We start from the raw sequence: 27,557 nt of genomic DNA, 5'->3' as shown, positions 1-27,557 counted from the left end.
CTGGGCCCAAGTCCGAGTTCTGGCATTCTCAAGTCATCAGGACTTCAGTCTCCCGTCTCTAAAAGGGAGATGACACATGCTCATCCCTTAAGTTCCACCTCATCAGTTGTGACAACATTTGGGAAAGTGTTCGGCAAACTGTAAACCAGCCAGGCGTTCAGAGGGACCATAGATCGAGGCTTCTCCTTGGTGGCTGATTCAGGGCATGTGACAGGACCTGTGTGACCCACCCCATGCCACGGAAGGCCTCCAACTCAGTTTTCCTCCCGCTGCTTTGAAGACAAGCAGCGTCTTCCTCAGGCAGCGGGAACCAGGGACTGAGAGGGGCCCGGCCCCGGTGGAAACTCTGACACACGCACGGACGTTCACCACATTTCCAGTGACTAAGGGCCACACGAAGCAGTTGGCTGGACCCTTCCTAAAATTCGTCCCGGAGCTGCTCTGACCAGACGGACCCCGCTCCGGCCATCCCCGGCCCCATTGTCCCGCTTCTCTGGGGGTGCGCCCTTCCCGCACCCCACAGGGGAGGGACCAGCACTCCCCATCAGCACAGGCGACACACAGGCAGCTCAGCGTGTGGGGCCGTTTATTAACGTTTACTTCCCCAAATGACTTTTTCCTCACCAGTCAGGGCCTGAAAGAACTGGGGGTGTGGGAGGGGGCACAGACAGAAGCCAAAAGGTGCACGTTGAATGTGCTATGATGGGCTGAAAAGAGGGTGGTCTGAGATTGACAAGCCCTCCCCCATTTCAGATGCTCAGGAAGTCTGGGCCCAAGAAAACACGCTCATTCAGCCAAATCCCTTCCATGTGCCGGAGGAGGATGGGGCATCACCCTGGCTGGGTCTTCCACTGGCTCTCACTCCAGGCATCTTTCAGGCCTGGCTGTTGTACTAGTGGGACCCCTAGCACTGCAGTGGCTTTGGCGCCTTGACCTAAACAAACGGGAGGCCTGGCCCAGGTCCATCTGCACAAGCAGAGACAAAGGTGACTGATTAGCAGATCTGATCTGCGGGGCACAGATAATGGGAGATGGGCGGGGCTTGTCAGCATCAGATAATGACTCGAAAATGCAGTGTAAATCTACAACGTGGGTGACTAAAGGCAGGACACGAGGATTCAGTAGGAAAATGCAACTCTGTGAGCTGACCCAATTTCTGAAGAGACTTCCAAGACGGTCTCTGCTCACAGGGTGTTTTAGTCCCCTTGGCCCTAAACCATCATGGAAGCAGAAGAAAGAGGAAGTGGTGGTCTGCCCACCGGGCCCTGGGAACCATCGTGACTGTCCAGATCTCTGTGGTCAGAGGGCGTCCCAGCCACCTCAGACCCTGAGCCCGGGATAAAGTGAGGGAACAGAACGTTGAGCCCCGGGAGGGCTGCCCCCAAGGCCCTTGCCCGCCCACCGGGCTCCACAGGCCGCCTCTTCTACCGCTTCTTCTTGGCCTCCTTCTTGGGTCTCTTGTTTGCAGAAGGAGCAGTGGCCTTGGGCTTCCTCGTCACCTCCGCACTTCGGGGCTCAGATGGTTCTGCCTCCTGTGTGGTAACAGAAAGGAGAGTCCTGCTTAGACAAATCAAGCCTGACACCAGCAAAATGAGATCATGTCTGAGGGGACTTTGCAAACGGAAGCGTGCCGCAGAGACACAAGGGATGGAAACCGTCACTGCCAGGCCCCAGGATCCACATGTTTTGGGACTGTCCCCGGGGAGCAGGTGAAGGATAAGGGAGGAGGCCCGAGGGGAGGAGGCAGCCTTTGGAGTCTCACAGTCCTGGGGGAATCGAGGCTCCCCCAGCTCCAGTCAAGTGACCTTGTGGGCAATGCCCTTCCCCTTTCTAAGTCTTGGCTTACCCACCTGTGATATGGAAACAGTGGTGCGCAACTTGGAGGGCTGATGTGAGGAGGCAAAAATGCATGGAAAGCCCCCAGTAAGTGCAAATGCACCCTGCGACCGGCGGGCCATGGTGGGCAGGGACTGGGCAGAATGCGGGCGGGGAGCCGGCTCTGGGCAGACCTACTGTGGCTTGCTCTCCTGCTGGCCCTGCTACTCTCCTCCGCCCATTCAAGCACAGATGCTGGGGCAGGGAAGGGTGGAAAGCGCAGCCGGGCGGCCACCACACAGAGTTCTGCGGCGCCTGGCAGAGGTGCCCTGTGGGAAAGGGGAGAGGGCAGCCTCAGGGCAGAACTCCAGACCCTCCCTACATCTGGGACAGCCCTGGTTTTTATCTGTCATGTACATTGTGATTTGTTCCCTGTAAGATTTGGTTTAAACAAAGGTTCTGCTGCTGAAAAAAGGTTCAAAACCACAGAGCCAGCCCTGGCCTTCACTGAGCTGATAAAGAAAGTGGACTCTGGGGAAGGGACTCGGCCTGTCACAGCCTCACAGGCTCATGTCACAGGAGACTCTGGAGTGGCCTCAGTCCCGTCGGGTGTCCCCTCCTCCCTGGGTGATAAATCACACTGTGCCACGGCCAGGCAGGATGTTAACAGAGTCCATCGAGCCCAGAGAACACGAACCACAGTCCACAGGCCTCGTCCGGCCCACAGGCAGACTTCACTTGGCCTGCAGTGTTTATTTTTAAGAATTTGAGCCAACTGGGAGATTTCCCATTCGATCTGGAGTCCTTGCTTTCCTTAAAAACTTTAAACATCCAGTGACACTGGCCCCGAACCCCCTCATGGAAGAAACGGGCTGAGCAGTGGCTGCCCCTTTATTCAGGTGCCCTGGCCCCCACCCCCACTGTCCCCAGCACTAATAGTAAGGAAATGTTTTCGGTACTTGTGTTCTTTTATTAAAAATGGGAAAACAAATAGCACACTAAGAATACGAGGAGGGAGCACGCTGTTTCTAGAAAAGTATTTCTTCGTGTTTAATTGGCCAGCTCCGAGCTGCCAGCGTGCCTTACTCTCTGTCCTTCCCTGCTCACCGTCAGCCCCTGGCCCCAGCCTCGAGTCTCGTCAGACAGAAGAGGCAGGACCATGGCTGTGGCGGGGCGGTCCCTACCTAAGGCCCAGTCCAAAGGTCTGTCAGCTCCCTCTTATCGGCCATCATTGTCTGCTCTCCACCTTGCCTGCCTACCAGCTGAGACACCAGGTGTAAAGGCCCAGCCCAGTCCCAGGCACCCATGGGGGATCTTCCCAAGATAACCAGGGGACCGGCCCCTCCCCTGGCCAGGTCTCTGATTGCGCTCTGGACTTCCCCAGCCTGTCCCCTTGTGCTGATACTGTTTTTGTAACTTGGCAAAAAAAAAAAAGAAAGAAAGAAAAGTAAAAAGTTAGCCCATTAGAAAAACAAACAGACAAAACAAAACCTCAGAAGAGCCAGTGTGTCAAGTGCACAGGCTGATGGCTGCAGAGCCCAGCAGGAAGGCTACTGTTTAAGGCAAACCCCACAGGGCACAATGCCTTTGCAGACTTTGGGAGCTGGAAACCATCCCCAGAGCAGTACCTGTGCGGCCAGTGGAAACCAGTCAGTCCCTGCATGCCCTGGGCAAACAGGGCCTGATTAGACAAAGCGTTTATGCACAGGGAACTTGCCGAGGCCCACCAGGATCTCCAGGGATGGAGCACCCCTCTGAGCTCAAGCTGGGCGTCTCCTCTGGTTTCAGTGGGGCCAGTTCAGAATCCAGAGATGAGGACGCGCAGCTGTGTCCCCAGTGCTTCCCTTACTTCCCTTACGCCACAGACCTTCTCTCATTCACCTCATCCTTTCTGTCACCTCCCAGACCTCTCTCCTGACCCAGCTGTCTGTTAGATGACTGGAAGTGGCACCTCCCAGGCACCTACAACTCAACTGTCCCAGACAGAGCATGGCCCCATCTCCATCTGGCCTGGCCCTCCTCCCCACCCATGGTCATAGCAACCAGGGTCCTGGCAACCCCACCCTCCCCCTCCTCCCCTCCGTCCAATCAGTCACCAAGTCCTGCTGATAAGACCTCCTCCACCTTGACCTGGCCACTCTCTTGAGCATCAAAGGCCCTACTTCAGTTCCCTCACTGCCAACCAGCCTCCCTGCTCTCTCTATGCCATGCCTTGTGCACTGCCAAAAGAATTTTTCTAAAATGCAGATCCCCCCACCTTACACCTTCCAGTGGCTTCCATCACCCACAGTCTCATGTCCTGCTTCTGGGATGGCAGCTTAAGGAGACCACCTCTCCAGCCTCCCCTGAGCTCTCCTCCACCCCTCACACTGGGCCAGGCCCCAGGGCTTCTGCTGCTCACCCCTAAACAAGAGGAGCACCCTCCTTTCCTTGGCCACCCAGTAAACCTTTCCCCATGGTTTGGCCCAGCCCAAGGGCTGCTACTCACTGTGTAGCCTTCCTCCTCTGCTCCTCTTCCTCCAGCAGATGCATCCCCTCCTCCACCCCTACGCCCCAGGCACCCAGGAACCTTACAATGCCACTCATTTAGCACTAAGCTACATGTGCTCATGATGGTCTCCCCTACTAGTCCTTGGACAGCTTCAATTGTTCCTGAATGAACGAATGAAATGAAAGAAAACACAAGATCTTCCATAAGCATGGGAACGTCACTGCTGTTCATCATCATGAAGATGTAACACTTTAGACTAAGCCTCACTTTTCCCATAAGTAGAGAGGACACAAGCAGATTTCAAACCCAATATTCATATCCTAAAGCATGGCTAGATACAGCCACCAATAAGAATACTAATAATAACAGCCACAACAGCTGCTAGTATTATTTACAACATGCCAGGCCCCGTGTTCTGAGGCCTGGATATATCTTATTTTTGCCTCACAAAGGGCCATAACGAGCCCCATTTGACAGACGAAAGAAGAGACACTCAGAGAGGTTATGTGACCTGCCTAAGGTCTCAGCTGGCGAGCGGCAGGGCCAGGATGAACCTAAGCTCTCAGTGGCTGTATGGTATAGCCTCTCCTGGGTTTCTTAGGGACCTCGGCGCTGATGGCAACCAAGAATTAGAGTTAACTGTGACATCTACTTTCTCTCTAGTTAGCAGCGCCTAGAAGCACAGGTGACTGTGGAATGACAATAACAGTTTGTTCCGGATCCTGCCAATGGGTCATTCAGAACCCCTTGCTTGTGGCAGGAGTCAGGGAAGTGGGTTAGCACTCCTCGAGTCAGGCTTTGCTCCTACAGTTGAGAGCAGCTCTCTGTGGGCGCGTGGACAGAGTACAGTCACTGAATCATCTGAGCACATTATCTGTCTCCTCCTCAACCCAGACCTCCTCCTCTCTCCCCCAGCTCAGTTTCTGGCATCGTCACCCACCCAGTTACCCAAGCTAGACACCGCCGAGCCATCTCTGAGTTCTCGCCATTCCCTGTGTGCCTCCACATCCGATCTGTCCCCACGGCCGGTCCACTCTGCTTTCCATGCAGCTCTCAACTCTGCCCGGTCCCCCTCTGGACACACACTACTGAGCTGGTTCAGAGCCCCCAGTCTCCTGCCTCCCCCTCCCAAGGTTTTCCTCACCACCCACCACACTGCTTTCAGAGCCTATTGTTCTAAGACGACCGTCCTGACCAGTCTGTTTTCTCCTTTAAACGTGTTGCTGGTTCCCTCTTGGTATAAGACAGATTCCAAGAGCCTCCAGGTGTCCCTATTTGTATAAATCAGATTCCAAGAACCCCCGAGTGGTCTCGAGAGCCATTCTACTGCAGCCTTGGCCCTGTCCCCGTCCCCGGGCATGCCCTCTCATGCAGCCCACCCTGTCACTTCTGGGCTACTGGCCAGCCAGTATCTCCCAAATGCTCTGTTCTCGTTCATGCTCTGCACAGGTGCTCAGCACCTGTCACCAATCTATCTGTGCCCAGTGCATGCAGCCTCTGTGCCGGGCAGTGCAGGGTAATGAAGAAAAGGACGCACACTACATGATCTGCACCACGTGGGTGCTTCACAAACATCAGCTGCTCAGCCTCCCATCACCCTGATAAGCCCATCTCCATGAGCCCCATTTTACAGGCAAGGAAACTGAGGTTCACCAAGACATCCCAACTAACCCAGTGGGGCACATCCGCCTTCCCCCCAAGGGACAGGGAAGCAAAGGCAGCGGTTACACACGTGATTCGGATGCTGAGGTCCTAGCCACACAGAGGTGTAGCTCCTAATTCTTAGCTGGTAAGAATGACTCAATAAATGGCTGACTTAATTTCTCTTCAAATGCACGCTGCTGGTACAAGCCAGGCAGACGGCAGACCCTGAACACTACGGCCCCACCTTTCAGTCGCGCTTCCTCTGAAGCAAATTTTCAGTTCCCTCAGCAATCTCACTTTGGGGAGTAAAAGAAACCACCCCCCACTCCCCAGCCCACCAGGTGGTTCCTGGGTCTGCGGAGGTGCTCTCTGTGACACAGGCCTCATCAATAATGAAGCAGCTCCACAGCCACTTACAAGGCCAGAAAATTGCTGCTATTCATCAGAATCAAAGAATCGAATATGTGCCACAATGCACCAAATCTCCTCCAGCAGGGAAAGCGCACAGAATTTTATGATTTCCACTATACAGCTCAGTGTGTATTTAGTCTAATAAATCAGGACAAAATGTCATTCTACACAGACTGAAACTCTTCTTTCCTCTAAAATGGTCCAGGGAAAGAAGACGACTGTGCTATGCTCAGGTAGCCTCACGCACCTTGCCTCACTTGATCCTCAAGAATGGCGTGGGCTGGGCATGAATGCCCTCCTATTCCAGCTTGGGACACGGGCTCAGGGAGGGGAAGGCGCCCAGTGCTGAAGCTCTGGCTCCTCCTGCTGCACACTCTTGCCCGAGGCCCTGGGCAGGGTGGGGGCTGGGAGACCTTGTGGGGCTGGGACTAGCACTGGCCTTGAGAGGAGGACAGGACTAGCTGAAACCAAGCGGGGGAGGCCGTCCATGTGGGTTCCACAAGGCGAACGGAGACAGAGTCCAGGATGTGCTTGGCAGGCGAGGAGAACTGTGATTAGAGAGAACAGCCCAGGGAGCTCATTCCAGACACGATTCAGCACTACCGCAGGCCCTGCCCACCGGCTGGTCTGCGGCTCCATGTGTATTCCGCCGTCTCTCCCATGAGCCGGTACACATCTCGAGACCATGTTTAGACCTTTGCCCTGCCCACCGCACAGCAGTCTCTCAAGAACTGCTTGTTAAGCAAAAAACACCCTGCCGCCCAATGCAACTGCAAGCGCCTCCCGAGCTTAAAAAAAAAAAACAGGGCAGAACTGAAAAGTTGGTTCTGCGAGACTGTCTCCTGAGGTATTGAGAATGGGTGTACACCTGCCCAAGTTAATTATTTACTACGGCAGCCTTCGCTGGCAATCGGGGGTCTAGTTTAAAATCAAGACCCCCTGAACATCTAGGTCACTGCCCCGCTGCCCCCGGGAAGGCTCCATCCCTTTCAGGGCTCCAAACACTGCAGGGCTTTCTGGTTGACAGTGAAGTCTATGTGGGCATCACATAGAAAGCCACCACTCCTCCCATCAATTCTGGTGAACTCTCCTCTGCCGGGCCACAGTGCTGGGCATCAGCTGTCTTTGTCTGCCCAGCACCCACTCTCCATCGGGGCCATGCCCTGTCCCATGTGGTTCTGGGGGACTCTGAGTCACTGTGACCACAGGAGTGGCCAGTTTAATGTGGTCTGGCCAGAAATGGACCCAATGCCCCTTCCCACCTATGGGGCAAAGTACAGACATGTGGCCAAGCCAGAGCCAAGCAGAGGCTTTCCATGAGATCTGGAAAGTGAGCATAGGCAGAGAAATGGCTTCTCTTGCTTGTAAATCATGAGCGATATGGACACAGACTGGGGCTGCTGTATCCTCCTGACACGTGGCAAGGGCCTCAGAATGAACCCGACACTCCTAGAGAGCCAGGAGATGGAGAGACCGAGCTCTGAAGAACTTGCGACCTTCTGAACCCAGGTGTGCCTTGAAATTCCCAGTTCTAAGAGCCAAAACAGTCTCTTTCTAAGGAAACTGATGGAACCCAGTTTCTGAGCTTTCAACAGAAGAGACTGAGGCAATCACGCAAAGACGGCAGGGTGGAAGTGAAGCTTCCTGCCCAGGGGCTGGCATCTGGCTGGGCAGATGTGACATAAACATATGAAGACATGAGAATAGTCAGCATTTAAACTACTAGGAACAACTAATTGCCCGATGAACTAATACTACCTGCTACGTGAGTCACTGCACTAAAAGTCAACACCCGCTTGCTTAGCGTTGACTGGATCAACATTCTGGGCAGAAAAAGATACAAAAGAGGCTTGGGAGGAAGCTCAGGCAGGCTGTGGGGAAGGGGTAGAAGGGCTCCCGACCTTTACTTTCTCACTACCTACTCTTTCACTCCTGGAATTTGGCTCCCACCTCATTAAAATTGCTGCTCTCCACTTTGAGAAAAGCAATAGACTATCCTCCCAGAAAATATGCCTAAGCATGAAAACATCACATTTTTGCACACAACTGCAGGGAGCTCACAGACTTCTGCAGTCTTTATCTAGGGATGCCCTAGAGATGCCCTAGGGATCTGGGAACTCCCTAGTAAGAATTTAGTTCTCCTGAAACCAAACTTTGAAGAAGAGCAGCCTGAATACAGCATCACTGTCACATTGAGCAGCCTTTCCTCCATCACTCAGCCGTTGCTGCCCAATCTCTGTGCCCTCCTTGAACCACTCGGGGGTTTTCAGGGAGACCACAGTCTCCTAGCCCTCTGCCCACTAGTCTGCCCACCTCCAAGAGAGCTAAAGGAATGGAGACCCCCAGCTTTGTCTGCACAGCACTCCTGTTCCTTTGGGAAATGACCTTCCCCTCCACCCCTAGAGGTCACACCACAGGATGCTCCCCTCCCTCACACTGGCCAGAGCAGTCCCAAGCTGGGTCAGCTACAGTTCCTTCTCTAAGGAATTTGGAACTGGGACAAAGCAGAAAGGCAGCCTCCAGATGCTGCAGCTGAAAGATGGAAACTTTGGGAGCTGTTAGTGGCCATGTTTCATCTTACCCCAGGGACAGTGAGCAGAGGAAGCAGGGCAAGAGAAGTGAGAGACAGGAGATGAACAGAAGGGGAGGCAGAGGGGATGCAGACAGTGAGTGATGGGGCCCACTCCTTCCAGAGGCCCAGTTGCATCCCTGCTCTGGGAGAGCACCCACATCTTTTCAGTACCTCTACATTGCACAGAAACTACCTCAAGGTTGGGCATGCCCCAAGTTCAGGCCTTCCCTGAATCTTCATTTCCCTTGAAAAGCTTAGCAACTCATTCTTAGGGTTTCAAGAAATAATACTATGTTGGTTAAAATAATTCCCAGGTCTCCCTCCCTAAATTCTCACTGGCTCTTTCTTTCCCATTTGGATGTCATGCTATTATTACAAACTTAACACACGTAGAACTGAACACCTCCTGTCCTCCCCAAATTGGTTTGTGCTTCAAGGAAACGGTCTAAGGACCAGAACAGTGGCTACGTAACAGAATCACCTGGGCACTTTAAGAAAACACTGATCCAAGGCTTCAGAGAACAACTGAATCAGAATCTCTATAGGTACAGCCCAGGCCTTTGAAAATTCCCCAGGTGGGTGCAGCCAGATAGAGAAACATGCACCAGCCCAAGGACAGGCAATTCACGCTACCACTCCCCAGTCCCTTGCTCAAGGCAGACATCAATGAATAATTTCTTTACTCTGGAGCCTAGAAGCAGCCCCAGAATCCTTTCCACCATGGCCACCATACAAACAATCAGACTGGGCATGAGAGATGAAACACAGCTGCATCCTGGAATAGACAGAAACAGTACAAGGATCTACCTTCTTATATTTTAGAACCTAGCCTACAGGAAAATGCTTGGATTAAGTGTGACCCAGGCCTCAATCAGGCTCAAACAAATGTTCTTCTCGGGTTTTAGTTTAATGAGGCGTCAATGAGAAAACGTTCTCATTTGGCTTAGGATTCTAGGGACTTTGGTTTTAATTTTATGAATTAGTTCTTGCTCCTACTATGGAAAAGAAAGGCGGTGGGGTGGGAAGCATTTCTATGTGTTCCTTTTTTTCCTCCCTGATTACCCCCAAAAGAGCTTTCAAATAATCTGCTAAGTATTGAAATACTGAAGTCATAAACTAGTTGCAAAAAATCAGCTCACTAGAACAACAGGAAAGACATTCTTTTGCTTTTCAAAGCCTTTCCCATCATCTGGAGCCAAAAATATTATCTTCTGACCCAAAAAGCCACTAATAAACCTTGCTTCTATAGGCTAAGCAAGAGGGGTGATTTTGCCCTAAGTGAAGTGACAGAGAGCAAGATTGTTCTCTGGGTCCACCTCCTCCCACCTCCTTGCCACCTTCCACTTTCAGGGACCTCCCTCCTGCCCTAAGGCTGCCTAGAGTCCCCACAACTGTCCCCCTCTGCCAGAAGAGCTCCCCAGCCCCAAGTTAAAATCCCTTTCTTTTTCCCTCCCCATCCAAATTCCAAATCCCAGCTTGCTACTAAGCACAACCTCTAAGCACAGTCTTAGCACTCACTCTCTCTTTGTAAGACTGTTTATACACACAGAATACTGTTTTTCCTTTCCATTTATTTAATAGTTCGGGGAGTAAGAAAAGGGGGCATGCAGAGGAAAGCTGGCAGTAGAATCTCTGAATAATTGAGGACCATTTGCTGGCATGGTGCATCAATAAGAAGTTAAATTAATGGTACTATATTTTTTGTTACTGATCCATTGAAAAACTAACAAACAAAAACAGAAACAAAAACAAAAAAATGTAATACAGTAACCTTCAGTTACAAAGACAATTCACTTGTGTGAGCCTTACTCCTCTAAACTTCAAGATAAATGAAAATGAGATAGTCTGTACCACACTTATATTTTAAAAGATGAGGTTGTTGATACCAAAACCAGACAAAGATATCACAAATAAAGAAAATTACAGGCCTATATCACTGATGAATATAGATGCAAAAATCCTCAACAAAATATTAGCAAACCGAATCCAACAATACATTAAAAGCATCACACACCACAATCAAGTGGGATTTATCCCAGGGATGCAAGGATTTTTCAATATCTGCAAATCAATCAATGTGATAACCCATATTAACAAATTGAAGGAGAAAAACCATATGATCATCTCAATAGATGCAGAGAAAGCTTTTGACAAAATTCAACATCCATATATGACAAAAAACTCTCCAGAAAGTGGGCACAGAGGGAACATAACTCAACCTCATAAAGGCCATATATGACAAACCCACAGCTAATGTCATACTCAACGGTGAAAAGCTGAAAGCATTTCCTCTAAGATCAGGAACAAGACAAGGATGCCCACTCTCGCCACTTTTATCCAACACAGTATTGGAAGTCCTAGCTACAGCAATCAGACTAGAAAAAGAAATCAAAGGAATCCACATTGGAAAAGAAGAAGTAAAACTGTCACTGTTTGCAGATGACATGATACTACAGATAGAAAAATCCTAAAGACACCACCAGAAAACTGCTAGAGCTCATCAATGAATCTGATAAAGTTGCAGATACAAAATTAATACACAGAAATCTGTTGTATTTCTATACACTAACAATGAACTATCAGAAAGAGAAATTAAGGATTGTTATCCCATTTCCCATCACATCAAAAAGAATAAAGTATCTAAGAATAAACCTACCTAAGGAGGTAAAAGACCTGTACTTGGAAAACTATAAGACACTGATAAAAGAGATGGAAGATGACTGAAACTGATGGAAAGATATCCCATGCTCTTGGATTGGAAGAATTAATGTTGTTAAAATGATCATATTACCCAAGGCAATCTACAGAATCAATGAAATCAAACTACCAAGGGCATTTTTCACAGAACTAGAACAAATAATTTTAAAACTTGCATGGCAACACAAAAGACCCCAAAAAGCCAAAACAATCTTGAGAAAAAAGAACAGAGCTGGAGGAATCACACTCCCTGACTTCAGACTATACTACAAAATTGCAGTAATCAAAACAGTATGGGGGCTTCCCTGGTGGCGCAGTGGTTGAGAGTCTGCCTGCCAATGCAGGGGACACGGGTTCATGCCCCGGTCCGGGAAGATCCCACATGCCGCGGAGCGGCTGGGCCTGTGAGCCATGGCCGCTGAGCCTGCGCGTCCAGAGCCTGTGCTCCACAATGGGAGAGGCCACAACAGTGAGAGGCCCACATACCACAAAAAAACCCCCAACAAAACACAGTATGGTAATGGCACAAAAAGAGCCACATAGATCAATGGAACAGAACAGACAGCCTAGAAATATACCCACACTCTTATGGTCAATTAATTTACGACAAAGGAGGCAAGAATATATACAGGAGACAAGACAATTTCTTCAATAAATGCTGCTGGGAAAACTGGGCAGCTACATGTAAAAGAATGAAATTAGAGCATTCTCTAACTCCATATACAAAAATAAACTAAAAATGGCTGAAAGACCTAAATGTAACATTGGAAACCGTAAAACTTCTAGAGGAAAACACAGACAGAACATTCTTTGACATAAATTATAGCAATATTTTTTTACATCTGTCTCCTAAAGCAAAGGAAATAAAAGCAAAAATAAACAAATGAGACCTAATTAAACTTAAAAGCTTTTGCACAGCAAAGGAAACCATCAACAAAATGAAAAGACAACCTACTGAATGGGAGAAAATATTTGCAAATGATATAACCAATAAGGGGTTAATATCCAAAATATATAAACAGCTCATACAACTCAACATCAACAAAATAAAGAACCCGATTAAAAAATGGGCACGTTTTTCCAAAGAGGACATGCAGATGGCTAACAGACACATTAAAAGATGTTCAACATCACTAATCACAGAAATGCAAATCAAAACCGCAATGAGGGGCTTCCCTGGTGGTGCAGTGGTTGAGAGTCCGCCTGCCGATGCAGGGGATACGGGTTTGTGCCCTGGTCCGGGAAGATCACACATGCCGCGGAGCGGCTGGGCCCGTGAGCCATGGCCGCTGAGCCTGCGTGTCCAGAGCCTGTGCTCCGCAACGGGAGAGGCCAAAAACAGTGAGAGGCCCGCGTACCGCAAAAAAAAAAAAAAACTGCAATGAGATATCACCTCACACCTGTCAGAATGGCTATCATCAAAAAGAACACACACACAAAGAAGAAAAAAAAAAGGACACAAATGACAAATGTTGGCAAGGATATGGAAAAATGGGAACACTTGTACACTCTATGGAAATGTAAATTGGCCACTGTGGAAAACAGTATGGAGGTTTTTTCAAGAAAATGAAAACAGTACTACCGTACAACCCAGCAATGCCACTCCTGGGTATATATCCAAAAAAAAACCAACAAAAAAAACATTAATTTGAAAAGATACATACACCCCAGTATTCAAAGCAGTATTATTTACAATTGCCAACATATGGAAGCAACCTAACTGTCCATCAATAGATGCTTCCATATGGAAGCAACCTAACTGTCCATCAATAGATGAATGGATAACGATGTGGTATATAAAATATATATGATGGAATACTACTCAGCCATGAGAAAGAATGAAATTTTGCCATGCACAGACCTGGAGGGTATTTTGCTAAATGAAATACATCAGACAGAGAAAGACAAATACTATATGATATCACTTATATATGGAATCTAAAAAATAAAACAAATTAGTGAATATAACAGAAAAGAAGCAGACCCACAGATATAGAGAACAAACTAGCAGTTACCAGTAGGAAGAGGGAAGAAGGGAGGGGCAAGTTAGGGGTAGCGGATTAAGAAGTACAAACTATTATGTATAAAATAAATTAGCTACAAGGATATATTGTACAACACAGGGAATATAGCCAATATTTTATAATAACTATAAATGGAGTATAACCTCTAAACACTGTGAATCACTATGTTGTACCCTTGTAACTTATATAATATTGTACATCAACTATACTTCAATAAAAAAGTAATAATAAAAAAATTATAAAAGATGAGGTTGTTGTCCAAAATTAACCTCTAAATGTCTAAACGGCAGGGTTGGCTGGGGGGGGAAGGGGGGAAGCATACTGTGGAGCCCTCTGTCAACCCCCTGCCTTGAAAGACCTTGACCTAAGATGTCACTAAAATCCTCAGAGATCAGTAAAGGGCACCTCTTTTTCTGAAAGTTTGATAAATGGACCTGGGCCTCTATGGCTAGCCTCAGAGGGTTAAGAATACAACAGGAGGTGAGCTGTGGCTCTCCGTAAGGCCACACACCTCTGACTACATCTCTGCCTGTAAAACAAGAACATTCACCACCTCCCTCCCTCGGGACTCTTGGCAGGCTTCATCAGTGGCCAATGACGATAAAAATGTTTGTTATTTATAATGCCCAGCAGCACGCTGCATCTGTGAGGACAGAGCCACAGGGCACAAGGATTACGTCTTTAGAGTGTGATACAATTGTGGGCAGAAAAACTCCAATCACGACCTCCTTCTCAAAACCCCAAAATAAGAAATGCAGATGAACAGAACAATCCAGAGCCCACGTGCCTATCTATGTTCACCAAGGTGTTCCCCACCTTTGCTGGCTGTTCCTCCCTGCTGGTTCCCTGAATGCTGGAGCTCCTCAAGGCTCTCCCCATCTTATTCCACATTCCCTTTTAAGAGACCTCATCCTCTCTCATGGCTTTAATTACAGCTTATTGACTCTCAAATGTTGATCAACACTCAGCACAGACCCTCCTCCTGATACAGACCGGCAGATGCAACTACCTACTTGACAGAATCACCTGGACATCTTAAAGGCACCTGTTTAAAACTGAACCCAGCATGCTCCTTCCCCATCCCCACCCCAAGCTTGCCCCTTTGCCAGGGTTCCTCCCAGTTACACCAGCAGGATCTCTGGGCCACAGTCATCTCCAAGATAGGTATCTTTAGAATATACTGTATATCGTTAAGTAAAAAAAGAAACATGTAAAACTGTGTTTAGTAGGATGCTATCTTTTGTGCATCAAAGGGAGAAAATAAATGAATAAATAAATATCAGGCACACATATCCATTTGCATACTTCTTCAAAAAGAAACAAAGGAGGGAGAAATCAAAATAAAAATGGTTGCCTATCAAGGGAGAAAGGGAAAAGGGTGGAAGATATCGAGATTAAAGGAAACTTCTGTGACTCTATCCTGTTATGTAGTTTTAACTTTGGGAAATGTTGTATATAAAAGTTTTATATAATTTTTAAATTAAATCAAAAAGAAAAACCTCTAAAAATTAAAAACAAATTGAGGCAAATTGATGTATGTGATGGTGGGAGTATACTTATGTGAAGAAAAGACTTTACTAAACATAGTACCCTGAATTATGGGACCTATTTTGGGGCCCAAAAAGAACCACAAAGAAATCATAAATTTCACTCTGTGTCTTATTGTTAGTAGAGAAAAAAACACATAATTATTTGAAAACTATAATAAGTATGCTGTAGATGTGCAGAATAGAGTTTACATTAAAAAAAAAAAAGAAAGAAAGAAAAGAAAACGGCTATCCGTAGAAAAGCCAGCTTGCAAAGGTGGTCTTTGGCTGGCATCTGGGAAACTGGATTTTGGGTGGTTCCCACAATTCCCAGAACTGATAAGAATGGTTCACTATGGGACTTCCCTGGCAGTCCAGTGGTTAAGACTTCCCCTTCCAATGCAGGGGGTGTGGGTTCGATCCCTGGTCAGGGAGCTAAGATCCCACATGCCTTGTGGCCAAAAAACCAAAACATAAAACAGAAGCAAAACTGTAACAAATTCAATAAAGACTTTAAAAATGGTCCACATCAAAAAAAAAAAAATCTAAAAAAAAAGAATGGCTCACTATGCCTAACCTGTTTGTGGAAACAATAGGGTTTATGCTGAATCCTGCTTTCTTGCTGGAAGTCTTGAATTTTGGTTTGTGCTAGGCAGAGGGTGCTTATGTGACCTGTCCCCAATAAAACCCTAGGCAATGAGTCTCTAATGGGTTTCCTTGGTAGACAATATTTCATACAACTTGATGGGGTTCCCTCTGAAAATCAAAGCTTTATTGGTCAAGATTGGAGGTTGCTAGAGCCCAAACTCACTATTCTGAACACTAATAAAGGGAAAGAACCAAGCATTTATCCTGCCTTTTACTATGAACAGCATTTCAGAGTAACCATATAGGGATGAGGAAAAGGTCTTCTTCATTGAAGAATTCCAGCTAATAAAGGCCAAAGGAAATAATGGATCTAAGCAACGATCAGTGGATGCTAAAACCATTTAGGTGAAAGAGTTATAAAATGAAGATTTTATAACAGAGGGATCAGCTATTATCACCTGAACCCAGATATCTTAGAATCTCTGTGTGACAACCAGACACCAAGTGCTGACTGATGACATGGAATAAGAAGTACACAGCACTAGCTATGAGGTGCTCTCACTAAATAACTTGATCTGAATCGAATCAAGCCTCTAAACTGAATTTCTTGTTGACAGGAGATATGCGGAACAAGGGAACACGTCAAATGACACCACAGAGAAGCAATCAGCCAAATCCTGGATGTGGATGTGGCACACGACAATGACCTGCTTTCTCCAGCAAACCAAGGTCATGAGAAAATTGGGAGTGGGGTGGTGGAAGGAGGGTACAGAGCTACAGAATACAGAGACCTATAGAACAAGAGTCAAAACAAGAAGAAAGCCAATCTGATCGTGTCACTCTCTTCCTTAAAACCCCTGGGGACCCGCCACTCCTCTGGCTGTTCTCATCGTGTCCTTTCTGTGCTCTGGCCACAGTCACCTGCATTCAGTTCCTAGACCATTCCTTCATTCCTCGGGTCCTTACACATGCAGTTCCCTCTCCTTGGGGGAGGGGGGACAACCCAGCCCCTGCCCCAGTGTAAGATTAGGTCCTTCCCCCTTGTTATACACCCTCACAGTACTCTGTACTTCTCAGGGAAACATGTGTATTTGTTTCATATCTGCCCTTCTCCCAAAGACTAGAAGTTCCTTGAGGGCACACACCACATCTTTCAGCAGAGTCTGACACACAGTAAGTATGTGCTAAATAAAAATCTGCTTAATGCACATGTGAACAAGTAAGGTATGAACCATATGGCCCAATGCCGCCAGGTGGGAATTTAGGGACACTCTAAATCAATAAAGCCCCGCGTAATCCCTGCTAGCCTTCATTGCTGTGATATCTATTTTCAGTACCTAGAACCCAGTCTGAGGAGCGGAGGCTCACAGGGAAGGACTCACCGCCTCGTGGGACTTGGGAATGGGTACAATGATGGCCAGTACACAGATGAGCTGGAAGATGGCCCCCAGGAAGAGTCCATATCGCAGCAGGTTCTCCAGGAATGTGGGTTCAGGCACCTCGGGAGGGGAGAAGTCCAGGTCGGAGGCCATGGCCCCAGCTGCCTGCTGCCTGAGGTCCCCTCCGATTCACCACTCTCCAGAGCCAACTTCTAAATGCAAAGAGTTAATGTCATGTTTCTACAACTGACGTTTAAATGGTTTCACTTCCACCAACACACCCACATACATGCAAGAATATATAAAGCAACTGCGATGAAATGTTAACATGGAGAGTCATTGGACCATTCTTTCAACTTTTTTGTATGTTTGAAATTTTTCCAAAAATGAAGTTACAGGAGATAAATAAATAAATGCAAACATTTCAACAAAAATCTCAAATCAACATACATTTGCTGAAGGCCTGCTCTGTTTCAGGTTTTATTTATTTGTTCATTTATACATCCAGTCATTCATTCAACAAATACTTATTGAACACCAAGCACTGAAGAGTAAAACAGACAGATCCCTGCTCTCTCGGGGCAGCGGCGGACAAAGCACACATCCAGATAGGACATGCCATCTAGTGATAACTGTTTTGAAAAAAGCTTCAGAAGGGCATCATTTTACTTTGTATAGGGTGACAGGAAGGGTCTCTCTGAAGAAGGGACAGGAATGAAGTGACAGAGATAGGAAGTATGAGACTGAGCCAGTGGAGAATCTCAGGGAAGCATATTCCAGGCAGAGAGAAAAGCAAGTGTAGAGGCCTCAGGGCAGGGATATGAGTCCAAAATGGTCAGAGGGGCGTACAGGAGGGAGAGTAGAAGAAGGTGAAATCAGAAGGAGTGGCGACTGACCTTGTAGGACCCTAACACTTCTGATTTGATTGAGCAAAATGTAAAGCCACAGAAGGGTTTTGGGCAAAAAAGTGACATAATCTGATTTACACTTTTTTTTTTGGCCACACCACATGGCTTGTGGGATCTTAGTTCCCCGACCAGGGACTGAACCCGGGCCCCTGGCAGTGGAAGCAGAGTCCTAACCACTGGACCACCAGGGAATTCCCTGATTTACATTTTAAACGGGGTGGGGGGGTGCAGAGTGGACATAGGGAGACCAGTGAGGGAGCTACTACCAGTAACCCAAATAAGAGATGCTCGGGACATGGACGACAGGGGCAGTGGTAGCAGGTCCGGTCTCAACCCACCTCTCTAGTCTCTCACTTCACCAGAGTCTCCCACTCCTAATACCCTGGTAGAGCTGAAAGACCTGCCTGTAATTCTCCAAGAGCACTGAGCTCTTTCAAATCCTGGGCCTCTACCCAAGTGGCACACTCTACCAAGAATGCCCTTTCCCATTACGACTGCTTGGCGAAGCCCCTACTCTACCTCCAAGGCTGAGCTCGTGCCCCCGCTCCCCAGCATGTCTTTCTTACTGCCCTCCTCCTACCCTGGTAGGACTGAACTGCTCCCCCTCTACCACAGCACCCACGAGTGGCTTCCTTTGGCCCACCCCAATGAGAAAGGGGAAAACTTACTTGGGAACCAGGCCCACCTGACTCCAAAGCCCTTTGTGTCTTCAGAGATCTGTGCCACAAGGCAACTTTCCACTAAATCTGAGCTGTCCAATATGGTGACCCTGAGCCCCATGTGGCTGTGGAGAGTTGAAACACAGCTAGTCCAAACTGAGATGGCTGTTCAGTTAGGTCCACACTCAATTTAGAAGGTAGTATAAACATAAGAATGTATCAATAGGGCTTCCCTGGTGGCACAGTGGTTAAGAATCCGCCTGACAATGCAGGGGAACGGATTCGAGCCCTGGACCGGGAAGATCCCACATGCCATGGAGCAACTAAGCCCGTGCGCCACAACTACTGAGCCTGCACTCTAGAGCCGCATGCCACAACTACTGAAGCCCACACGCCTAGAGCCCATGCTCCGCAAAAAGAGAAGCCACCGCAATGAGAAGCCTGTGCAGTGCAATGAAGAGTAGCCCCTGCTCGCCGCAAATACAGAAAGTCCGTGCGTGGCAACAAAGACCCAATGCAGCCAAAAATAAATAAATTAATTTTAAAAAAAAGAACATATCAATAAAATATCTCATTAACAGTGTTTTATACTAACTGCATGTTGAAATAATATACTGGGTTAAATAAATTATTAATTTCATCTGATGCTGAAAAAGAACTAAGCTGGAGGATTCATTTTCTGATTTCAAAACTTACTATAAAGCTACAATAATCAAAACAGTCTGATACTGGCATAAGGATCTAGGCCAATGGAACGGAATGAAGAGCCCAGAAGTAAATCCTCACATATATAGTCAACTGATTTCTGAACAAGGGTGCCAAGACCATCCAATGGGGAAGGATAGTCTTGTCAAGAAATAGTGCTGGGAAAATTGGATATCCACACGCAAAAGAATGAACTGAACCCTTAGCTTACACCGTATACAAAAATTAACTCAAAATGGATCAAAGAACTAAAGAGCTAAAACTATTAAACTTATAGAAGAAAATATAGGAGGAGTCTTCACGACATTGAATTTGGCAATGACTTCTTAGATGTGACACCAAACCACAGGCAACAAAAGAAAAAATAAATTGGACTTCGTCAGAATTAAAAACTTTTGTGCATCAAAGGGCACTATCAAGAGAGTGAAAAGACATACTGGAAAACAGTTTGGCAATTTCTAAAAAAGTTAAACGTAGAATTACCATATGATCCAGCAATTCCACCCCTAGGTATATACCCAACAGAACTGAAAGCATGGACTCAGATACTTGTACACGAATGTTCACAGCTACACTATTCACAATAGCCAGAAGATGGAAACAACCAAGAGTCTATCAACAGATGAATGGATAAACAAAATGTGGTATAGACAAAGGACAAAGGACATTCAGCTACTAAAATGAATGAAATTCTGATACATGCTATATGGATGAACCTTGAAAACATGCTAAATGAAATAAGCCTGACAGAAAAGGACGAGTATTGTATGATCCCACTCATTAGGTACCTAGAATTGGTAAATTCGTAGAGACAGAAACTAGAATATAGGTTACAGGGGCTGGAAGAGGGGCAATAGGGAGTCATTGTTTAATGAGTACAGAGTTTCAGTCTGGAATAATGAAAAAGTTCTGGAAACAGTGGTGATGGTTACACACACTGTACACTTAAAAATGGTTAAAATGGTAAATTTTATGTTACGGATATTTTACCACGCACACACACAGATTGTACCTGTTTCTTTTTACTTTCTAATTGTGGCTACTAGAAAGTTTTAAATTACACACACGGCCTGCATTATATTCCTATGGATGGCTCTGGGTTAGAGACTATCCTAAAACCTTCCTTCACTTTGGCACTGCGGCTTCACTGCTTTGCAACATTTTCCCAACATGAAGGAGGAGTGACTAAAGGATGACAGAAACAACCTTCCAAGTGAACAGACTGGGGTTTGTGCAAATGCGCATTTGTCTACCTTTCAACCTAGTCACTTCGGAAGGTGATGTGCCCGAGCTGACAAGGTGGCCACTGTTTCCCACTTCTGTCTCCTTTGTGAATGGCTTTCAAAGCCTGAGGCTCACTTTTTTTCCCCCCCCAAAATCCTCAGAGCTGGCAGATCTTCATCCTCCCAGGAAGGATGTGATTTCTGGAAGGAGCCCAACAGCATCTGGATCCAAGTGTGGTGAATCAGGTGGAGCCTCAAGCCCAGGAATACCATTTTTGGTCAAATACAAGGTTATGACGCTCAGACCCTAGGCAGATTGTTTGCGGTGGCTCAGAAACTGGCCCTGAAGTGAATTCCAAGGCTGTTGCAAGAACAGCTTTACTGGAGGAAACGTACAGCCCAGACAGGACACTATATCCTTACACCATGTGAATAGCAAGGTATAAAAATGTTCTCTCATTTCTTCACAGTTGCACCTCATAAATATATACTTTTTTAAAATGCCCTTGGCCCTAAACTTTACATTTAAGGCTGTAACAAGCCGAGTGGGCTTATCGATACTTAGATTTATTAGTGTTACTCACAGCAACATTGTTAAGAATATTTGTAGTACAATAAAAACATGGGGCCAAGAGTGGGGGCGGGGCACAAACCCTGCTTCTATCAGCAGTTAGCTACACTTTGGGCCAATCTCTTGACCTCCTACAGACTTGACGTTCTCAGGAGCCAAACAACAACAATAATATCTATTCAAAGCTATAATGCATTTAGGCTTTTTTTTTTTAATGGCAATTAGGCAATATAACAAGAGCCATAAAAGTGATTATATCCTTTGACTGAATAACTCACTTCCTAGAATCTACAGTAAGGAAACAATTCAAAAGAAGAAAAAGGCTTCAGGTACAAAACAAGTTCATGGCAGTGCTATTCATAATACTGAAAAGCAGGAAGGAACTAAAGTGTCCAACACTAAAGAAGCAGTTAACCCAATTATGATACATCCCGGGATATTCCCTGCTGGCTAAAATGGCAAGTACATATGTGGTGTATCAGGTCAGCAGAAAATCTTTGCAAAATTATATTAAATGAAAAAAGAAAATAATTACATAAACACTGACTTGCAGCCATGTATAAACTATGATCTCACTGGCTAAAGATCAGAAGAGGCCATAAGAAAATGTAAATAGTTGCTGTTAAAGTGAAGGGCTCATAAGTTTTAATTGTGGGGGGAATATCATTGAAAAAACTGAATACAATCTAAAAGAAAAATCCATGCCTATCTACTCCTCTCACAAGGCTTTTATAGGGTCTAATGAAATGCTGCCCAAGAGAACTTTCTGCAATGATGGAAATGTTCTCCAATATGGTAGCCACCAGCCCCATGTGGCTATTAAGCACTTAAATGAGGCTTAAGGAACTGAATTTTTCATTTTCATTTTACTTTATTTATAAATAGTTGCATGTGGCTAGAAGACTCCCACATTGGACAGCACAGGTACAACCAGAGGGTGGTTGTAATAAAGTTCTGGAAAACATAAAATGCTCTATACATCTTGTGTCTGCTTTAGAACTCCTGTCTAATTTTCTCTGTACCCCTATGCTTTACTTCCCAGTCTGCCTGCCAGGATTTCTGGGTTTTCCTTTCCTGAATACTGAAGTCACAAGAGTCCTACTCATCCTTCAGCTCCCAACAAGGAGGCTCTTATCCCTCAGACTCCTTGACAGGCTTTGCTCCTCCCACCCCACCCCCGACACTGTCACAGCAGTAGCGGTAAGCAAATCATTTGCCAGATGTGCACGGCACTTTACAGTCAGCATCTCATTCATTTCACAACCACTCTGGGAGGTGGGTATTACTAATGAGGATGAGGAAACCGAGGCTTGGGAGAGGTTACATGGCCTACCCTGGGATTACTTGGCTGAGAAGTGGCAAAGTTAGGATTCAAACTGGCTGGTGGGTACGACTGAAACTTAGCTGGTGGTCAATGGTTTTCAAAGTGCAGGCTGTGGCCAATTTGTGAGCCATGGAAACCATTAAGGGGGCTGCAGCTGACATTTGTTCCTCTTTAATTTTATTAACCAGTACTTTAATTAATTAAGTAAATGACAATAGAAAATATCATATCAGTAAGGGTGAGTATTGTGTCCTGAAGCTTTTTTTTTTTAACTAGTTATATCCATCTACATCCAAGCAAGGATGTTCTGGGTCAAAATTCAAAATGTATTTCTTATTGTTTGAGAAATACTACACAGTCTAATGTTTTTACTTGCTCCACTATAAGCTCCTGGACAGCAGGGACCCAGGGTCCATCTTGAGTTTCTTCCAGGGCCTGACTCAGATATTTGGTAACTGATGAAACCTATGGTTGTTTCCCACCTTTAAAGTAAGAGCAGATGCCCCAACCAACAGCCTCATTTAACAAGGAGGAGGGGGAGCAGAGAGGCACGCTGCTTGCTTAGGCTCTACCAGTGAGTCAGGGCAACGCTGAACAGCCCGCTAGGTCTCTAACCCTGTGATGCTCCAGACCTGCTTAAGAGCAAAGGTTTTTACACATGGGGGGAAACTCATACCCCCACCAGAATTTCATAAAAAGTACAGAGCCATTTATTCTCAAACATGGCAAATAATTTCATAAGGTTATCAGACCCCTTGAGGCTCATCTGTGAATGCCAGATACCAGTGGTCTGAAGCATTCATTCACTGGACACATATTTACTGAGCATCATTCTAGGTCCTGCCATGGAGTTTTCATCCAATCGGAGGCACTCAAACACACACATATAGATATGTAATGGCAGCAGTATTATCAGAAATATAAATAGGGAGATAAGGGGTGCTATTTTATATGAGGCAGTCAGGGAAAGGCCTCTCTGAGAAGGTGTCATTTCAGCAGAGGCAAGAAAAAAGTGAAAGAACAAGTCAATTCAATTCCTGTTAGGTACCCCAAGGTGAAGAAACAGCAAAGGATAAGGTCCTGAGGCAGGAATGAACTTTATGACCAAGGAGAAGAGAGTAGAGTGAGCAGCTGTGTAGGATCAGTAGAACGCTGGGTCAAAGGGGAGCCACTGGAAGGTTCTTAGCAAAGAAACGACATGATCTGACTCATTTTTAAATGGTCCCTGTGGCTGCTGTGTTGAGAACAGAATGCAGAGGGGCAAGAGTGGAAATAGGGAAACCAGTTAGGAGGCTACTATATAATAGTCAAAAAGACACACTTGCACCAGGTAGCAGTAGAGGCGGTAAATTCTCAGGTTGTAGATATATTTTGAAGAGAGGGCCAACAAGATTTCTGAGATGAAATCTGAAAGAGAGAAATTAAAAATAAGACCTGAAGGTGAAACTATTCTGTATGATACTGTAATGGTGAATACAAGACATTAAGCATTTGTCAAAACCCATAGAACTGGACTTCCCTGGGGTCCAGTGGTTAAGAATCTGCCTTCCAATGCAGGGGACGCGGGTTCGATCCCTGGTCGGGGAACTAAGATCCCACATGCCGCAGGGCAACTAAGCCTGCGCGCCACAACTAGAGAAGCCTGTACACCACAACGAACAGCCTGTGTGCTGCAACTAAGACCCAGCAAACTTTACAGCACAAAGAGTAAACTTTAATGTACATGAATTTAAAAAAAAATCATTTAGGTATCCAGGATGGAATGCAGAATGTGACATTCTGAATCTAAATGTATTAGAAATGGATGAAGCGATTTCACTGAAGGGGTAGGGGGAATCAGGTGCTGACCTCAGTAACTTGGAAATGGATGGAGTTTGTAAGACTAAAGGCAAAAGGAACTGTATATGTCACTGTACTCTAGTTAATAAAGTTGTTTCCCACATGGGATACAGGTTACCAATTCTAAAACAACTATACATGTACACTGGAATTGAACAATTAAGTAAATGGATGGTAGATGGTGGGAGCTAGGTTTGTTACAGTTGGAGTAGAAGGTTACAGTTAAGACAGAGGAGGCTAGAATGATCCATGTGAAATGGAAGAGTGTTGCAGACATCAGTATAAACTCATATTTAGATTAATATAGATACAGAAGGCTACATATTTATATATATAAATGTGTGTGTGTGTGTGTGTATATATATATATATATATATATATATATATATGTAGAGAGGGAGAGGAGAAGAAGAGGGAGATTAGTCTACACACATACATCTCTTGCTCTTTTGCTGAGAGCCCAGAAACAGGGCATACCAGTAGCAATGAGCACACCTAGCACCCAGATCTTGGTGTCTGATACCATTCTCCAATAAAAGGAACCAGGGCTCCTGGGAGAAATGGTTAACTCTAGGACTGAAGCAGGAAATACACAAGATAAACCTGTAACAGAAAGTAAGAAAGTGTTCAAAAAAACCCAAAACACATTGATCGGGGTATGTCAAAGGGATATAGAAGCCACTTCAAAGAGCTCCCAATCGCCAAAGCCAGAACAATTTGGACAACAAAATAAATTAAGTAGTGCTGGATTATAACCCAAAGTATGAAAAGAAATATCCAAGACTATACTGCTATAAATGATTTAATAAATACACAAATTTCCCATGGAGAATTTCAAATAATTTATGTAGATAATCTGTCTTAAAGTATGACATATAATTCCACACTCCTTAAGCATGGGCTGTGCATAATGACTTCCTTCCAAGAGTACAATATGGAAAAGTGGGGGAAGGGGAGTAACTTTACAGTGGAAGAACTTGACTACCTCAAGCTAGTGATCTGGGTTAACATCAACTGTGGTAACTTATATTGAAAGTATATACCCTTGATGTGATATGATGAGAATGGCACTTTACCTCTGTGGTCTTCCTCCCCCAAACCTATAACTCCAATCTCATCATAAGAAAAACACCAGACAAATCCCAGCTGAGGGTCATTTTACAAGATATCTGACCAGTAATACTCAAAACTGTCAAGTTTATCTAAACGAGATAAGTCTGAGGAACTATCACAGTCCTAGAAGCCCAAGGAGACACGACTAGATGTAATGTGGGATCCTGGAGCAGACAAAGGACATTAGGAGAAAACTGAGCAAATCTGAAGAGCCCATGGACTTTAGTTAATAATAATTTACTGATATCAGTTCATTAATTGTGACAAAAGTATTATACTAATGTAAAATGTTAATAATAGGGAAAACTGTGTGGGAGATATATGGGAACTCACTGCAGCATCTTCACAATAATTTTGTAAATCTAAAATTGTTCTCGGGACTTCCCTGGTGGCACAGAGGTTAAGAATCCGCCTGCCAACGCAGGGAACATGGGTTCGAGCCCTGGTCCGGGAAGATCCCACATGCCGCGGAGCAACTAAGCCCGCGCGCCTAGAGCCCGTGCTCCACAACAAGAGAAGCCACCGCAATGAGATGCCCGCGCACCACAAAGAAGAGTAGCCCCCACTCGCCGCAACTAGAGAAAGCCCACACGTAGCCTCAACACAGCCCCCCCAAAAATAAAAATAAATTAATTAATAATAAATAAATAAAATAGTTCTCAAATAAAAAGTTTATTAGAAAAAAAAGTCACTATTTCAAAATAAATAAATAACCCCTGAGACATGTATAGCTGTCCAGACTTAGCAAATAGAAACTAAGTCTTCTCTTAGATTTAAAGAAACAGATTCCAAGGATGCTGGTAGGGGATCATTGGCTTCTAATGAAGTGATTCAAAAATTCTGTCCTGGGGCTTCCCTGGTGGCGCAGTGGTTGAGAGTCCGCCTGCCGATGCAGGGGACACGGGTTCGTGCCCCGATCCAGGAAGATCCCACATGCCGTGGAGCGGCTGGGCCCGTGAGCCATGGCCGCTGAGCCTGTGCGTCCGGAGCCTGTGCTCCGCAACAGGAGAGGCCACAATAGTGAGAGGCCCGCGTATCACACACACACACAAAATTCTGTCCTGAGAACTCAAAGGAAACAGACTGGGGTACAGAAAATCAGTGTCAGGAATTACTGCCTTACAGCCATGGGCTGTATACCCAGACCCGCCCCATTACAACAAATTCCCCAAAACTGCTCAAAACTGGGTTAGAATTTTGTCCTATGAAAAGATAAGCCATCTCCTAGAGCAGTCAAAACTGGCAGCCAGTAGGCTGAAGCTGGTGGGCAGATGTCCTACAAAATGTAATTATTAAATCCGAATTTGTTGCCACCACTTAAAAAGTGAGGTTTCACATACTCATTTCCCACTTCCCTTAAAAAGAAATAAATCAGCGAACACGCACTGTGCATTTACTAAGCGCCTTGCATTCACCAACTCATTTAATCCTCAGATTAACCCTATGCGCCCATTTTACAGAGGAGGAAACTGAGCACCAGAGAGGCAACCAGAGCTCGCCCACGGTTACATAGCAATCGGGGGACACTCAGGGGTCAAACCCCAGCCAGACTGACTCCAAGACTCTGGCTCCTCCTAAAGCTCCGTCAGTGGGAAGAAAGGCCAAGTCACAACTGTGAGGAGCACCGGGTTCTGACCCTGCTCAGAACTAAAGCACTGAGGGACAGCAAGACAGGCTCTCCGCCCCCCTGGGACTCAAACTCCCCTCCCAAGTAACTTCCGAAAGAGCGACCCAGGAAGTTATTTTCGCCGCGCACGGAGTGGCCCCCGGGCCGGCAGAACAGCGCCGCCCGCGGCGCCCGAGCTTAAGCCCCTCTCCGTACCTCAGCATCTGCTACTCTACCCCGCCCCGAAGCCCGGGACCGGCCACGGCGTCACCGCACTCACCTCCAGCGCCGCCGCACCGCGCCCCCGGAAGTGGTTCCTTGCGACCTCGGTCCCGGAAGTGACGCTCCTGAGCAACCAGCGGGCTCAGCTCCGACCGCCCTCGTTGCTACGGTTGGTGGATCCGGGCCGCTGGGTTTTGTCAGACCTTTGTCCCAACCCAGTGGGTTTGAGCTGGACGGAGA

The 27,557-nt window shown here is 46.3% G+C and overlaps 1 protein-coding gene across 3 annotated transcripts; it reads right to left on the bottom strand.

The window, feature by feature from the left end:
- Positions 1-575: 575 nt before the first annotated feature.
- On the bottom strand, positions 576-27,413 carry MANBAL (mannosidase beta like). Of its 3 annotated transcripts, none has more exons than XM_082858240.1 (3): positions 27,376-27,413; positions 17,151-17,359; positions 576-1,532 (listed from the first exon to the last, which is right to left on the bottom strand). In XM_082858240.1, exons 2-3 carry the CDS (start codon positions 17,298-17,300, stop codon positions 1,425-1,427), a joined length of 258 nt encoding a protein of 85 aa, XP_082714366.1. In that variant the 5' UTR covers positions 17,301-17,359; positions 27,376-27,413; the 3' UTR covers positions 576-1,424. The 3 variants fall into 3 exon arrangements, with proteins under 3 accessions (XP_082714366.1, XP_082714367.1, XP_082714365.1); XM_082858241.1 differs by having other exon boundaries at positions 27,312-27,376; XM_082858239.1 differs by lacking the exon at positions 27,376-27,413 and adding an exon at positions 23,859-23,946.
- Positions 27,414-27,557: the final 144 nt, after the last annotated feature.

Source organism: Leucopleurus acutus (assembly GCF_964270905.1).
Source record: "Leucopleurus acutus genome assembly, chromosome: 16".
Classification (NCBI taxonomy): Eukaryota; Metazoa; Chordata; class Mammalia; order Artiodactyla; family Delphinidae; genus Leucopleurus; species Leucopleurus acutus.
The sequence above is the reverse complement of the archived record's forward strand: the minus strand, read 5'-3'. Positions and strand labels throughout refer to the sequence as shown.

What these genes read in the sequence shown, in the direction of transcription:
- MANBAL (XM_082858240.1), bottom strand. Translation starts at nt 17,300, where the DNA reads ATGGCCTCCGACCTGGACTTCTCCCCTCCCGAGGTGCCTGAACCCACA. An exon ending in TTCCCAAGTCCCACGAGGCG is followed by an intron (nt 1,533 to 17,150) that starts GTGAGTCCTTCC and finishes GTTACCACACAG; the next exon opens with GAGGCAGAACCATCTGAGCC.